The sequence below is a fragment of the Zootoca vivipara genome, chromosome 12, assembly GCF_965207765.1.
Source record: "Zootoca vivipara chromosome 12, rZooViv2.hap1.1, whole genome shotgun sequence".
NCBI lineage: Eukaryota > Metazoa > Chordata > Lepidosauria > Squamata > Lacertidae > Zootoca > Zootoca vivipara.
Window position 1 is genome coordinate 22,511,138 of NC_142595.1, and position 14,865 is coordinate 22,526,002.

A 14,865-nucleotide genomic window follows, 5' to 3' on the forward strand; every position below is an offset into this window, starting at 1 on the left:
GCACATGGAAACGCCTTTTACCTTCCCGCTGTAGCGGTTCCTATTTATCTACTTGCATTTTGACGTGCTTTCAAACTGCTAGGTTGGCAGGAGCTGGGACCAAGCAACGGGAGCTCACCCCGTCACAGGAATTCGAACCGCCAACCTTCTGATCAGCAAGCTCTAGGCTCAGTGGTTTAACCCACAGCGCCACCTGGGTCCATAATAAGCAATATCTCACTTCAACTCTTACAAGCATTTGAAATCTCCATTCTAAATGAATGAATCTTGGAGCAGTCTTATGCATGTTTACTCCAAAGTAAGTCTGAGTGAAGTACAACAACAAAACTGCCTTTAGAGGGTACTGGACCCAACAATTCCTCTTCCAGAAAAGGATGTCAAGCACAGGAAAGTATTCAGAGGCAACCGACCACATAAAGGTGGTTTTGGGCCACCACCACCCCAAGTTTCAAAGATATCAACAACTTGTTGAATAGGGTACCAACCCTTTGGAATGGTGACTGCCTACTGCTGGCACTCACAGTGCCTAAACGCTTATCACTTTAACAAGGAAGGGAAGATACTCTTCCCCCAAGCAAACAATGGACGGAAGGCATGACCCAACCCAGTCCCTTGTGAGAAAGTTACCTTCCACAAGTGGGGAAAGAATAGAATACTTTCGGAGATATGAGGCCTCTGCATATTCTTGTTTGCATAAGCAACAGGCAGCAGACAAGTTTGGACCAATAGTCAAATCCTACTTCGTGCTCCTCTACCCATAATTGTTTCGTTGCAAAAAGAATTATTTCCTTAATCGTTGTTTACTGCATTTGCACATGTATGTGTTTGTCTCTTGTGGTTTGTCTCTTTTCATTTTGTACACGAAATATTCAAAATCTAATGAATGAAACCCTGTAAATTAAAAAAAGACGCCTTTTGTACATAAATGACGAGTTGTATTGCGGCCAGGCTGTCCTATCTGAGCCCCACCAAAATGAACAAGAGCTGCTTGTTTGTTCCAATGGGGTTTTTGCACGGAAGAACTTCCTAGAGGATTGTGTGTCTGCCCAAAGGTTCTGTAACATTCAGAGAGGAGTAGCCGTGGGGAGTAGCTGTGAGTTTATAACAGAGCGTCCGAGAGTCCAAGGTTACCATGTGGCTCACTGTTCTTCATCTTAAGCAAGGTTATGAAAACACAGAGGCTGAGGACGCTGAGTTTTTAGAAACCAGAGAAGGAAACAGAGTGGGAAACAGCCCCATTGCTGGAGAAAATAGCTTTTTTTTCTGTCCCATGCATGGTTCTCAGTCCTCTGCCTCCTTCCCCCTACAACTACTGGTAATAGCCCAGCTCAATGCTTCCCTTCTTCCTTAGCCTAAGCTGTCACAACAGCCTGGGTTCTGCAATAAACAAGCAAACAGTGCCTCATAGATTTGCTGTAAGAAGTGATGTTTGGTTTTGGCTAGACATGCATTAAGTTATATTTAGAGCTTTGGGTACTCTACACTAAAAAAAAAAAGCAAGAAAAATCTCTGCCTAGGAAATCCCAATTCTGCCAGCAAGAAAAAAGGTAGGTTCTGCAACCTGCATAATTATGCAAATCGGAACTATTTCAATAATCTCTTATTTTGCACGCTTCGATCCAGATTGCCTAGAGAAGGGCCAGGAGCTATGATTAAACCTAGCCTGGACCCAGAAAATAAAAACTGCAGACCAGTTGCCAACATCCCCTTTCTGGGCATGGTGCTTGAGCAAGATTGTCACCAGCCAGCTCCAGGTACTGTACTCTTGGATGAAGCTGACTTTCTAGATCCATTTCAACTGGGCTTCAGGCCTGGTTTTTGGAATGGAAACTGCCTCGGTTGCCCTGGGGGATGACCTTTGCTGAGAGGAGGAGGACAGTGATCCTATTGATTCTCCTGTATCTCTTAGAGCCTTTCTGTACCACGTGGTATCCTACTGGTTAGGCGGTCTGGGCTGGGAGTTGGAATAACCTCAGTGATCCTGCTCCTATTGGATGGCTGATTCCAGAATGTGGTGCTGGCAAGGTCAGCGCTCTGCTCCTTTGCAGCTAGGCAATTGGGTTTCCTATATAGTGGTACCTCACTAGATGAATGCCCTGCTAGACGAATTTTTCGCTAGACGAATGGGTTTTGCGATCGGAGGTTGCCTTGCAAGACGAATTCGTTTTGTGAAAAATTCATCTAGCGAATCACGGTTTCCCATAGGAATGCACTGAAATTCAATTAATGCGTTCCGGGGGGGGGGAATTCAATGCATTCCTATGGGATTCACTAGACAATTTTTTCCCAAAACGAATTGACTCGCAGAATGAATTAAATTCGTCTTGCGAGGCACCACTGTATATAGATCCCCTATTTCATGGGTCATCAAAGCAGTGCCCTGGATCCCCTGGCACCCTTAAAGTCTTCCCCTGGCACTCACAAAGCCATTGAAGCCTCCCTCCCATCGTGTCCTTGGTCGTGAGCAGGGGTAGTTACTTTTTTCCCTCCCTTGAGAAGTACACAGAATAGGAGGAGGAAGTTGGAAGAATGACGTTCTTGCCTACTTCTTTCAACTCTATGTCCTTTTCGTGGCTCAGCTTAATTCTGCTCTGTCAGCTCCTCGGGAAAGTAAGGTCAGCGCATAAGCACTTTCTTTGGGGATGGGGGACTGATCCATAGGAGGAGGGGGGAGAAAAGCGACCAGAAAGGGTGGCAGCACCCACACACAGCGTTTACTCAAAAATCAAAATGTGCCCATGGCCTAGGTTGGCGACCTCTGCCCTATGCTGTTTAACATCTGTATGAAACTACGGACAGATGCTATCTGGAGTTATGGACTACTGTGCCATTCTGGAGATGCATGTGACATGCGGGTCTCCCTCTCCTTTTCATGAAATCAAGGTGAGGCATTGTGTAATCTGAATCAATGCCTGGGCACTGTAATGAACTGGGTAAACTTGACACCGAATTTAGACAAGAAAAAGGTACTATTATCGGGTAGCTTGTCTACCCCACTGAGCAGCATTCAACCTCTATTTTTGCAGGGTGGGGGCAGGGGCTTGGGCCCCCGGGGAGATTTATGGACAACTGTGGGTTTAAGCTGAGTTCTCCCTAGTCCCGGACCAAAACCACTACCCAACACACATTATACATTTAAAGCAGTTTTAAACAGCATCACACCTGCTGACAGAAGCCCACAAACTGCTTCAAACAGCACTTTTAAGAAGTGCTTTAATCCCTGCTCATCAGCTGATGACGACACAGAAGGAAAGGGTTGAGCAAGGTCAGGGAGGGGTATGGCCTAGGAAGAGTCCCAAGGGCCGGCCAGAGAGACTGTGAGGGCCACATTCAGGTCATGGGCCTACCCCTCGCCTTAGCACAAGTGCTTCTGTGTGTGCATTTGCTTGTGTCACATCTAGTGCAAAGTGTCACACCTAGTGCTGGTGGACCAACAGCCATGTAAAGCGCTTCTCCCTCTAGCTATCCCGCTGCGGGATCAACAGCTATGAATATCTTTGAATGCCCCCACCCAAAAGCAGCCCCAGATGGTGCCTCAGGTTGCTTTGAATGGTGCAAATGTTTGCAAGAGGCTCTGCTTCTCTCTCTTTAATGCGCTAAGCAGATGGACACCAGGCTGCGGCAAGGGGGGGGGCGGGGGGAAGGGACTCAGAAACTGACTAAACCTCTTCCCAGCATGAGATGCACTTCCTCCCTATAAGGCACAGCTGAAGAGCCGGATCTGGACCTCCTCAGGAAGTTTGTACTAGAAGAATAACTTTTCCTGCCTTTGGGATCTGAACAGGTGTTTTGGCTTGGGCTGGCTTGGGGACAGGGAGAATAAAATAGGAATGCAAAGCCAGGAAGGAAGGAAAGAAGGAATGACTCCCTTAATAAAGCAGACTGTAGGGCTGCCCAGCGCCAGCTAGGCAGGGCTTAATTTAGGCTCTTCACAGCTTTGCTGTGAATTAATGCTCCCCTTGCACAGGCGACTCTCAAGCACTGCCTTGTTGGCCAAAAGTCACGTCTGCATTCCTTGGCTCATCAGAGCACCAGACCTCAAGCCAGAACCTCCAAAGGAGGGGAGAGAATGGCTCTGAGCGTGTACAAAGTGAATGCCCGGAATTTCTCAGAGTGGTTGAACAATCCATCCCTCTTCCCAAGGAATTCTGGGGATTGGAAATACGGGCCTTGCAACAACTCACAGCACCCTTGACTAACTACAGTTCCCAGGAAGCTTTGGGGGAAACCATATCTGCTTAAAGTGGTATGATAGCGCTTTATAGTACAGATGTGGTCCATGTTGGAGAAGGTCAGTCTTAGGCAGCTCTGCATGTTCATAGAATCACAGACTTGTAGAGTTGGAAAGGACCTTGAGGGTCATGTAGTCCAACCCCCTTGGCAATACAGGAATCTCAATGCGCGGTCTCCCATCCAATTTGAAACCATACCGGACCCTGCTTAGCTTTGCAAATGTGCTAGCAGTTTTATTGCTGCCCCACTAGGAGGATCCTATTAGTACCACGGCAGCAAGACCAAAACGATGCCAGCAAAGACTGCAGCACAGAATGAACTAAGATTCTGAAGAAAGCTTTCCAGCCTCCCCCAGTTGCTGTGGTGGATCCGGTTGCCAAACTGGGCAGACTCCTCCCCCCCTCCCACCGCGAGAATAGCCCTCTGGCACCAGAAGATTATTTGCTTTCTTGGTCCATTAACCTCCAGTGATTAAAACGCGTCCTGCCAGGCCCTAATCTCAAAAGTCCCAGTGAGCTGCTTTGCTGTCCAAGTGGAATTAATTTGCTAACGAATTTTTTGGGGGAGGGGGTGGAATTCGCACCTTCCTTGCTAAAAGCTCCTTCTCATCCCCATCTGCATTCCTCCTCTGGGGCAGCCTGGTCAGGGTAGCAAAAACCCAAGCAAAAAAATTGTCAGTAAATAGCTGAACAACAGATGGGCAGCCAACTGCATCGCTAGCCAGGCAGGTGGAAAGCAGAAAAGGAATTGCAGCATTGCACCAGGCATCGCCTCCTCCCCACATCCCACTGCAGCCTCTCAGATCCACCGGGGGAACCTTTTCCCCCTTGGCAGAAGGTATCCCATGCCAAAGGCTCATTTGAAAATTGATTGAGGGCTCAGCCAGAGACTGGAGGAGCTGCATTCATGTTAGATACCCGAAACACTTTTTGAGGCACCTGTGAATTCTCTCTGAAGTGCAACCTCTGTCCCTTCTAGCTTTTTCCAATCTGGGACTCTCCAGATGTTTTGGGCTATAGCTACCGCTTGAAGTCCAAAACATCTGGAGGGCATGGGATTGGGGTCAGATGGTGTGTTCTCTCCCCCCCCCCCGCTCAGTCCCCTGTCCCAGAGAGATGCATCCTTTGGCAGTGGACACGTGGTCTGTGTTTCTTCTGCAACAGATGAAGGGGGTGGGTGGGATTTCTGCACCAGGACTTCTTCAGCTGTCACTTGGAGGCAGATGTAACCTGCGTCAGTCAGTCAGTGTGGTGACGACAATGAAAAGGAAGCATTTTTGTTTTATTTTTGGCCATTTGTTTAATTAGTTCCGTCCATGCATCACACCTGAATAATGGAGGTACACAGACAAGTGCTCATGGAGGGAGGGGGGACTGCCCATAAATGGGCAACACTTTCCCCCTCCAGTACTTGACAAAGATGGCCTTTGTGTGCACCTTTCAAAAGGATCCTGAACTACCTTATCTAGAAGACCTTTCTGTTCCGGTGCCCTACCGTGCAACTAAGCTTGCAATGTTAATTCTAAGTGCATACTTCTTCCCTGTTTACCTTGCCTCCATTTCCCTTCTACTGCCCTGATGTTGTCCTCTGTGTCAAATTTTAGATTGTATGTTCCTTGGGGGCAGAGACATGTCCTCTTACACTCTCTAAAAACGCGGGATGAAACCTGGAGACCAGAGTTCAAAGCCCAATTCTGTTCAAGTCTCACTGGGTGACCTCAGGGCAGGGTGCTATCTTTCAGCCTCAGTTTTCCTATCTGCGAAATGGGAAGACTAAGAGCTCATTGTACAGCTCAAAGACAGGGGTGGGGGGAGTCTTTGCAGTACTTTGCTCTATGCTTCACTGTAGCTTGGACCACATAGGCCACTGAGTGGGCGTTCCATATCTTTTCTCACCCCTTCCAGATTGGTCAAATTTGTACCCAAGCCATCCTCCGCAGCACTCAGACCACATACAGAGGGAATTAACCCACTCCATCATCACAACAACCCGGTTAAAGCTGGCAGGAAGCTATCTCAAGGTCGACTAGTGGGCTGCATAGCCAAACAGAGATTTTATTTCCCTAGCCATGCCCTTGCCCCATACCAGGTCTCAGGATTCCATGAGTTTAGCTACCAAGGTAACAGGGCTTTGGCACTTCTTGCTGTGCCTTTCCAGATCTTCCCGTGCACTTGCAAAAAATAACGTGTTCTATCACCGCCATGGGCACATCCCAGGGAATTCGCCTCAATCTGCATGCACCCAAACCCCCAGGTGATTTTTTTTTCCTTTAGAAAGGCTACTGGAGGAATGGTGAGCTTGTTCCGTCACCCGCACTCTGTGCACGAGCTCCATTTAGCCTTTTCAAAACACGCTCCAGACTGCAGGGCAAGCTAATTCCTTCTCCTCCAAGGTGCATGAGAAAGGCCTAACAAGCTGGGGGGGTGGCAGAGGGGCTGGAATGCAGCCCACACGCCCTGTATTAATAGCACCGGAGCAATCAGCGCTTAAAATAGGCTGCGAGGAGCAAGGAGGCGGGTCTCGGGTGACAGCAACCTATTCTGGAGATGAACAACCGTGACGCAAAAACATTTAAAAGGCCGCTTTTAGAAACACCCACACACCCACCTACCAAGGGCACCTCCATCAGAACCCCGCAATAAACACCCACAGTGAGATTCATGCCCCATAGATGGGGGAAATAAAGGAGGGGAAGCAGGGGGGAGTCAGTAATATCAAGATTGGACACCTGGAGCAGAGCCACACCTTGAGGGTTTGGCACATGGTGTTTGCTACAGCTCAGCCCTACCGCTGCCGTGCAGGAAAGTGTCCAGTGCAAAGAATTCTGGGAGGAACCAGGTTCAACCCTCGGTTAAAAGGATCAAGAGAGCGGGTGACGGGAACGACTTTTCGCCCAGTTCCCTAGGAGAGCTGCTGCCTATCAAGGGCAGACAACACCAACATAGCTCAGTTGGTACTGCTTCTGAGAGACTCTTCATCTCAGGGTTGCGGGTTCGAGTCCCACGCTGGGCAAAAGATTTCTGCATTGCAAGGGGTTGGAATGGACGGTCCTTGTGGTCCCTTCCAACTCTACGATTCCATGAACGTTGGGACACGTGAGACAACTAGCCAGTCCTGGGAATAAGGTCACTTTCAAAGTTTATTTCACAGGCTGGGAATGATGCTCTGCACATGCTGCCAAACAGCTGCTGCCAGTTGGGGTAAGCAGCAGATCTCTGGTGACTGGTCAGATGCAAAAGAAGGCTGGGTTCTTGCATCTTTAATAGTCAAAATGCTCTACCTGCTGAAATTCTCCATGCAAAAATTAAAGGCACAGGAGCCCCCATGTCCCCAGTTCTTTCTTTTTAAAAATCTGGCTGCCCTAAGCAGATGCAGAAGCCCAAACTCCACCCAAGTGCAGCAGAGTTTTGAGTGCCAGAGTTGCAAATTTCATTTTGAAATAGTAATTTGAGTGACACTCAAGAAACACAGCTCACACTGCGCGTGCATAAAATCTGACAAGCTTAAAGGATACCGTGAAGCAGGGATCTCTGCTTGAGACCTGGGAAAGTCACTACCAGTCGGAGTACGTGGCTGCTGGTTAGACGGACCAGCGGAAGCTTTGTTTGGTTCTATTCAAACTTAAATACTGTCAATGCATTTTTAGGTAGTAAGTATTAGGGTGGCCAGCTGCAAAAGGGGAACAGGACCCCTGCACCTTTAAGATCTGCGCAGAAGAGGAAATTTAATTTAGCCAATGTACGCAACTGTTAAAGTAGTAGGAACCCTGTCCCCTTATGCAGTGGTGTCCAAACTTTTTTCAAAGAGGGCCAGATTTGATGAAGTGAAGGGCCGTGGGGGCCGACCAAAGTTGATGAGCTTTTTTTGGGATTGAAGTTGTTTTTAGGATTTTACCCCAGGACATATACTGCCACGGGGGCTGGATTAAATCGACCGGCAGGCCGGATTAGGCCCCCCAAACGGACTTTGGACATCCCTGCCCTTATGCATTGGGCCACCCTTGTAACTGCAGTGCTATTTTTCTAGAAAAAGAGGTGACGGAACTCACCATGAACACATCCCTTGTTCTCTTATAATGACAATGGTGCCCACCTGAGAGATGCCGGAACAGAGTTCTGGCCGGGGGGGGAGGGGTTTAGCCCTGAAGCAATTTCAATATTTTGCACCGGTTATTTTTTTCCCTTCCCTGCCACAAGACTTCTCAAAAGCATAATTGTAAATGTTGCAATGCATACATCTTCAATTAGACTCCGTCGATAGCCATACCATTAGACTTGCTCACACCAACAGCATCTCATCGTTGAGGATTAAAGACACAGACCTTGTGGGTTCCCTTCCATAGGCATGCACACTACTAAGGGGAGATGGGGTGCAGCCAGGATCCCACCTCCCGAAAAACTCATTCTCAGAACCCATTTTCAGAGCCGAAACCCTGTGAACATGTGAAAAAATAATAATGTCAGGTGAGCCCTGCAACAAAACATTATGGGGTGACGTTCTCCTGACCTCCAAGCCAGATATGCCCTTCTCCCCTTTTTCCCATTAAAAAAAAGGCTTAGCTTAGAGTTTTTCTCCCTAAGTCTTTTGTATGCGCTTCTGCATAACTTGAGGTGTCCCCCCACCCCCACCCCAAGCCTGCTGGCACTTCCCCCTCAGGTATGAGTTTTGGCTACATGAAGATTGGCACCACAATATAACATGGAGCGCTTCTGCCCCTGAAAGTCACCTGCTGCTTGACTTGAAAGCTCTCACACCAATCTCAGGGCTGGCATTAGGGCAGAGTCCATAATTGACAACTGCATTGGGGATCCCTTGAGGTGGTGGTTGGGGTTTCCCAACCCAGAACTCTGAGCAGTGCTAGCGGCTGCAACGAGATGCCTTTCAAATTTCCCACAATGCCCAGTGAGCAATGCACTGCCTAGAGAAGCTTGCCTGGTGCCTTCATTACAAAACTTTAGGCACCAGGTGAAAACATTTCTCTATAACCAGGCTTTAAATGTGTTTGTGGAAGAGGGATTGGTGTTATTAATTAATTAAATTTGTATCTGTAGGGCAGTTCACAACACAAAGTACATAATAATAAAAATAAGAACAAAAACAAATTGATAATGCTCCCTCCTACAACTCATTTAAAAGGGCATTGGATGTCAATCTGCCAAAGGCATGGTGGAAGAAGAATGTTTTTGCCTGGTGTCTAAAGGTAAATAATGAAGGCACCAGCCAAACCTCCCTGGGGAGAGCATTCCACAAACAGGGAGCCACTGCAGAAAAAGGCCCATTCTAGGGTTGCAACCCTCCGGACATCTCATGGAGAAGGTTATTGGTTTTGCTATTTACAGGTGAAACTCGGAAAATTAGAATATCGTCGAAAAGTGCATTTAGTTCAGTAATGCAACTTATTATTTTTTATGTTTCTTTTAATTTTTACAAATGCCTTCTTTTGGAAATTCCACAGTAATAAAACAAAGTTACAATAATACAAAAATAAACGTTGCTATTACATTTCACTAATTACATTCCATTTACAATTGACCCGTCGAATGACAAATAATTACAATTGCAACAAATAAAAGCTTGACATATCTTGCTTTGCATGTCATGCATCTATCTCATATATTGGTTTCACCTTTTAAGTTGCATTACTGAAATAAATGCACCTGTATGTTCTCATTTTGTACTTCCATGCTGTGAACCACGATGTGGTCTTCGTGTGAAGGGCGGTATACAAATTTAATAAATAATAAATAAAACGATAACTAGATTCAACGGTCCATAAACCCTGCGAATGCAATCGGCAGGTGAGCGCTGTCTCCACCCAGGATTCCCAGCAACAGGCATTCAGAGGCACACTCCGACAGGAGGGTAGAACGTAGCCACCCCAGTGGGCAGCCACTCAAATTCAGCTTTTCATATGGAGCGGCCCAACTGGATATTTAAAACAAAAACAATCCACATAGCATCTGTGGCCCTACCGCCCCTTAATCTTCCCTCTCTGACGCCCAAGGAAGTTGCCATTCCCAGAGGGCCCCCAAATACTTTCGTCACGAAAACAGCAGCACAAGGAAGGTCACGTCACAGCCAAACAAGTGACCACGTGATTCTGCTTCCTTGGATCGTCCTCCAGGCCAAGGAATGGCCTTGGCCGTTTGGATTCTGGTAAACAAGACATAAATAACCCAAGGGAACCCGAGAACCCCTTCACAGCAGGCGATGATGGAGGGGTGGGGGAGATGACAGCAACATCCTTCCAAGGATACATGCACTAACAAGTTCACTGGCTCTCCCCTTGCCCCGCCCCCCCCCCCGGCGGCATAAGGCTTGGCTCATTTGCAGGAGTGATCAGCAACTACCTGCTGTGTGTGTGTGTGCCTTTCTGCTTGCTCCCTAGCACCTCCCTCAGCCTGGTGAAGGAACTCAGCCGGGGAATGGAGTGAAAGAGCTGGCGCCACTTGTGGCTGCATATGCACCATGAACTTAAAGCACATTCCCTCCCTGCTTCCAAAGAATCTTAGGAACTGTAATTACCCTTCAAAAGGAGTTGCCATTCCCAGCACCCTTGACAAGCTTCCATTTCCCAGCGTTCTTCTTTTGTTTTGGACAGGCGGAGGGCTTTAAATGTGCTTTGAATATACGGCATGTGCACAGCCAACAGTAGATAACATCCGGGCTCAACTGGCAAGCAGGAGCTTCGTTTGCATGCAAATGTTGCGGCCAATGTGACACAGTGATCTGGCCAGCCTTGGTTTGCAACAGGGATTGGACCAGGCATAGGCAAACTCAGCCCTCCAGATGTTTTGGGACTACAACTCCCATCATCCCTGACCACTGGTCCTGTTAGCTAGGGATGATGGGAGTTGTAGTCCCAAAACATCTGGAGGGCTGAGTTTGCCTATGCCTGGACTGGCCCGTTGCGGAAAATGTCAGAGACACCCTCCTAGGATTTCTGTATGAACTTCAACCAGAACTGACTGTGTGTGTGTGTGTGTGTGTGTGTGTGTGTGTGTGTGTGTGTGTTTTGCTACTGCAGGCTCTTTAGGGAAAGGCCGTAGCTTAGAGGTAAGGCATCTGCCTTGCATGCAGAAGGTCCCTGGGTCAAAGCCTGCCATCTCCAGGTAGGGTTGGGAGAGAATCCTGCCTGACACCTTAGAACAGGGGTCAGCAACCTTTTCCAGCCATGGGCCGGTCCACCGTCCCTCAGACCATGTGGTGGGCTGGACTGTATTTTGGGGGGGAAATAGGAACGAATTCCTATGCCCCACAAATAACCCAGAGATGCATTTTAAATAAAAGGACACATTCTACTCATGTAAAAACAAGCTGATTCTCAGACCATCCGCGGGCTGGATTTAGAAGGTGATTGGGCCGGATTTAGAAGGCGATTGGGCCGGATTTAGAAGGCGATTGGGCCGCATTCGGCCCCCGGGCTTAGGTTGCCTACCCCTGCCTTAGAGAGGCACTGCCAGGCAGTGTAGAGCTGGGTGGGTTAGTGGTCTGACTCAGAATAAGGCAGGTTCCTATATTCCAGTGGGAAGAGGCTCTGCTTAGAAATTCTGATTAGGCTCCCCTTTTTCAGTGTTGGAAATTAGCCAGGCGCCAGGAGCATTTTGCGACTGGCACAGGTTCAACTGCGACCACCTGGAGATCTCTGGGTGCCAGGTTGGTGACTGACGTCTCCATCTGGCTGGTTCCTCCAGCTTTCTTAAGCGAGTAAGCAGAAGGGATTATTTATTGCATTTATATTTTACCTTTTTCTCCATGGAGTACATAGTTCTCCCTCCCCCCCCCCCCGCTTTCTCAGTTACGGTAATCCCTACAATGACCCTGTGAGGTATCTGAAGAAGTGTTAACAGGCAGTAACTGGCCCAAGGTCACCCAGTGAGATTCATGACTGAGTGGGGATTTGAACCTTGTTCTCCCAGGTCCTCGCCTAACCACTACACCACACTGGCTTCCCAGAGTTCTTCTGCTATGTGGAAGCTCTATAAATTAAGTAGGTAAATAAATAAATAAATATGAGGAAAGCAAAATGTCACTTAGAGAAGGACCGAAGGGAGTTGTAGTCCACATCATCTGAAGGGCACCAGATTGGGGAAGGCTGGACTACAGCTCCTGAGCAAGTTGTTAAAAGCACGCAGTAACCAAGAGATGTAACGGAATGCATGAAGCAGACCAAAGTTGGGAGAAAAACTACCATTTGTACCACTTTCGACCCTCTCTCATTCATATACATTTTATGGCTGGAACGTTTTAGAAATGACCAGCCTGTGCGGATGGACCACTGCCTATGCGGACATTGTAGATGCAACATGCATGTTGCTTCAGACATGAAGTTATTCCGTGGAACCAGGTCACACATTCCAGAAATACCCATGCATACCCTGCATGTTCATTCATTCACACTAATCCTTGGTTTGTCTCAGTGCTATGTACCAAGTGGGTCTGCATAAAGTGCGTTTTGAATATGCCTCCTTGAGAAAGCAAAAAAAAAAAAGATTTGCATCTACGGAGTTGGAACGCTGTTTTTGTTGTTGCTGGTATAGGGGCTCAAATGTTTCCTTTTGCAGGAGCGGTTCACAAAGGGCAGAAACTCCAACTTCAGGGGACAGAGTGTGGATTTACAAAGGTGAAGGCTGACCTTTACAAAGGTGAAGGCTGATGATCTGGAGTATTGGGAGGGGGGGCGTCTCCAGAGGAGAGCAGCTTACTCTGAACCCCAGAAGCAGTTTTCAACATCACACCATCCCAGCCTTGAAGGTCTCAAACTACAATGAAGATCAGAGCACCTCTGGGCATATGCAGAGTGCCTTTCTTTGTTGCCAGTGAAAAACCCCAACCAGGAACCCCAGCACCTGTTGTTTCTGAAAAGGGATGAAGTTGGAAGGGGGGGGTACTGAGACGGGGTGGGACGGGGATGCTCTTGCGGGGGCGCTCTCGGCGCGGAGAGGGCAAGGCAAAGCTGCTGCGTTTGGAATCTCTCCTGGATCCCTAGGTTAGATTTAGAAGGTCAGATGAGGACAGAAAGGGGGGCACGCGGTGGCGGCGGCGGCGACCGGGGAAAGGAGGTGATTAGCTGCCGCTGTTATGGGGCTCAGTAAAGATGTCCTTAAGGAGGGGAAATCCCTGCGGGGATTCCAGATTAAATGGGGTGGTGGGAACGAACCTTACACACACGTGCCAAAGGAGTCGGAGGGCGGTACGGGAGGCTTACAAAGAGGGTGGAAGCCGAGCGAGCAGCACCCACCTTCATGATGCCGGCGGCGGGGGCGGTCCTGGCCAGGCCGGGGGTGTCCCTCTCGGCCGAGTTGTCGCGGCTGCTGCAAGCGGAGCCTCCGGAACCGGAGCGCAGCGGACTCAGGTCGCCGGGGGCTCCTGCGGCGGTAGCGGTGGCTGCAGGTCCTTCTTTCTGCGGGGCGCGGGGGGGCCCGGGCCGGGGCGAGCCCGAGGGGGGACCACCGGGGGCTCCGTCCGCCATCCCCCCGCGGGGCTCCCAGCAGCCGCACCGGCCCGGCCCAGACGGGGTCCTCAGCTCCTGCCCCAGCGGCGCTTGCCCGCCTTTTGGCGCGCGCCCCTGACCCCCGGCTTTGCAATGCCGGCTCCCCTTTGCCGGGGAAGGAAGGAGGGACACAGCGAGCGAGCGAGCGAGCGAGCAAACGCTGCCGCCGGGGGTGGAGGGATGGTGGGACGGCCTGGGCGGGGCCAGGCGCAGCACAGCCCCTACCCCAAACCGCGGCGCGGCCCCACGAGCGAGGGACCCGCGTAACCGCGCGCCCCGCTGGCTCCTCCTCCCCGCACCCCTCCTCCCACTAAGGCGCTCTTTGGAGCCCCGGAACCTTTCCCCCCCTCTTGCCGGCACTGCAATCAAAGGAGAGAATTCGCCCCTGCGCGTGCTGCGCTCGGGAGGCCCTGGAGCTCACCCCGGAGGGCTGCTCGGCACACCCGCCCCCGCCTGTTGGATGCCTTGGCGGCAGGGTTAATGCAAAGGACGCAAATGCAGGGCTTTTCTCCGTTCACACGTTCAGCCGCGTGCCCATGATTGTTATGGCCATGTCGGGGCGCTTCAGTGCCTGCGTGGATAAGCCTCCTCGAACGCGCAGCGGGACACCCCCCCCCCAGGTTGCCATCCAAACGGGGCTTGGCGGGAGAAGGGCAGCCAGTTCTCACTCAGCAGGACCTCGCCACGTTTTCAAATACGGCTGCATCAACACAATACACAGTTAAAGCCACCGCCCAAAGAATCCAGGGAACTGTAGTTTGCAGAGAGCGTTGGGAATTGTAGCTCTGTGAGGGGGGGCAAACTACAGTTCCCAGGATTCATTGAGGGCGGGGAATAGGCGTTAAATGTATGGTGTGCGCGTGCACTGTAGTAATTAGCACCGTAAGATCCCAATGCCATGAAGTCCAGAGCCTAACATTACCTAGCTGAATCCAGCCACCCCAATCCATTATGCATTTGACTGCTTTCTAACCATCAGGTCCTCCTGGTCACACGACTGTTACCAAGCAGGCTTTAGAACCCTATTTATATATTATACATCTATTCCACCCTTACTGGATAGGGAATGTGCCTTATTTTTCCTTCCCTATGCTTACCACAACCCTGTGATGTAAATTAGGCTGAGAGTCAAGAAGATG

The 14,865-nt window shown here is 49.6% G+C and overlaps 1 protein-coding gene across 2 annotated transcripts in view; it reads right to left on the bottom strand.

The window, feature by feature from the left end:
• Window positions 1–13,893, bottom strand: part of LOC118095211 (inactive phospholipase C-like protein 2) — a 35,945-nt gene extending 22,052 nt beyond the window's left edge. The window contains exon 1 of one of the 2 annotated variants that reach the window (XR_015946573.1): window positions 13,475–13,893. Coding sequence is in view for 1 of the 2 variants with exons in the window: in XM_060281455.2 (XP_060137438.1) it covers window positions 13,475–13,705 (231 nt within the window). In the remaining variant the exon portion in view is untranslated. The remainder of the gene's footprint in view (window positions 1–13,474) is intronic. The other variant, XM_060281455.2, reaches the window with a different exon arrangement.
• Between the last annotated feature and the right edge of the window lie 972 nt (window positions 13,894–14,865).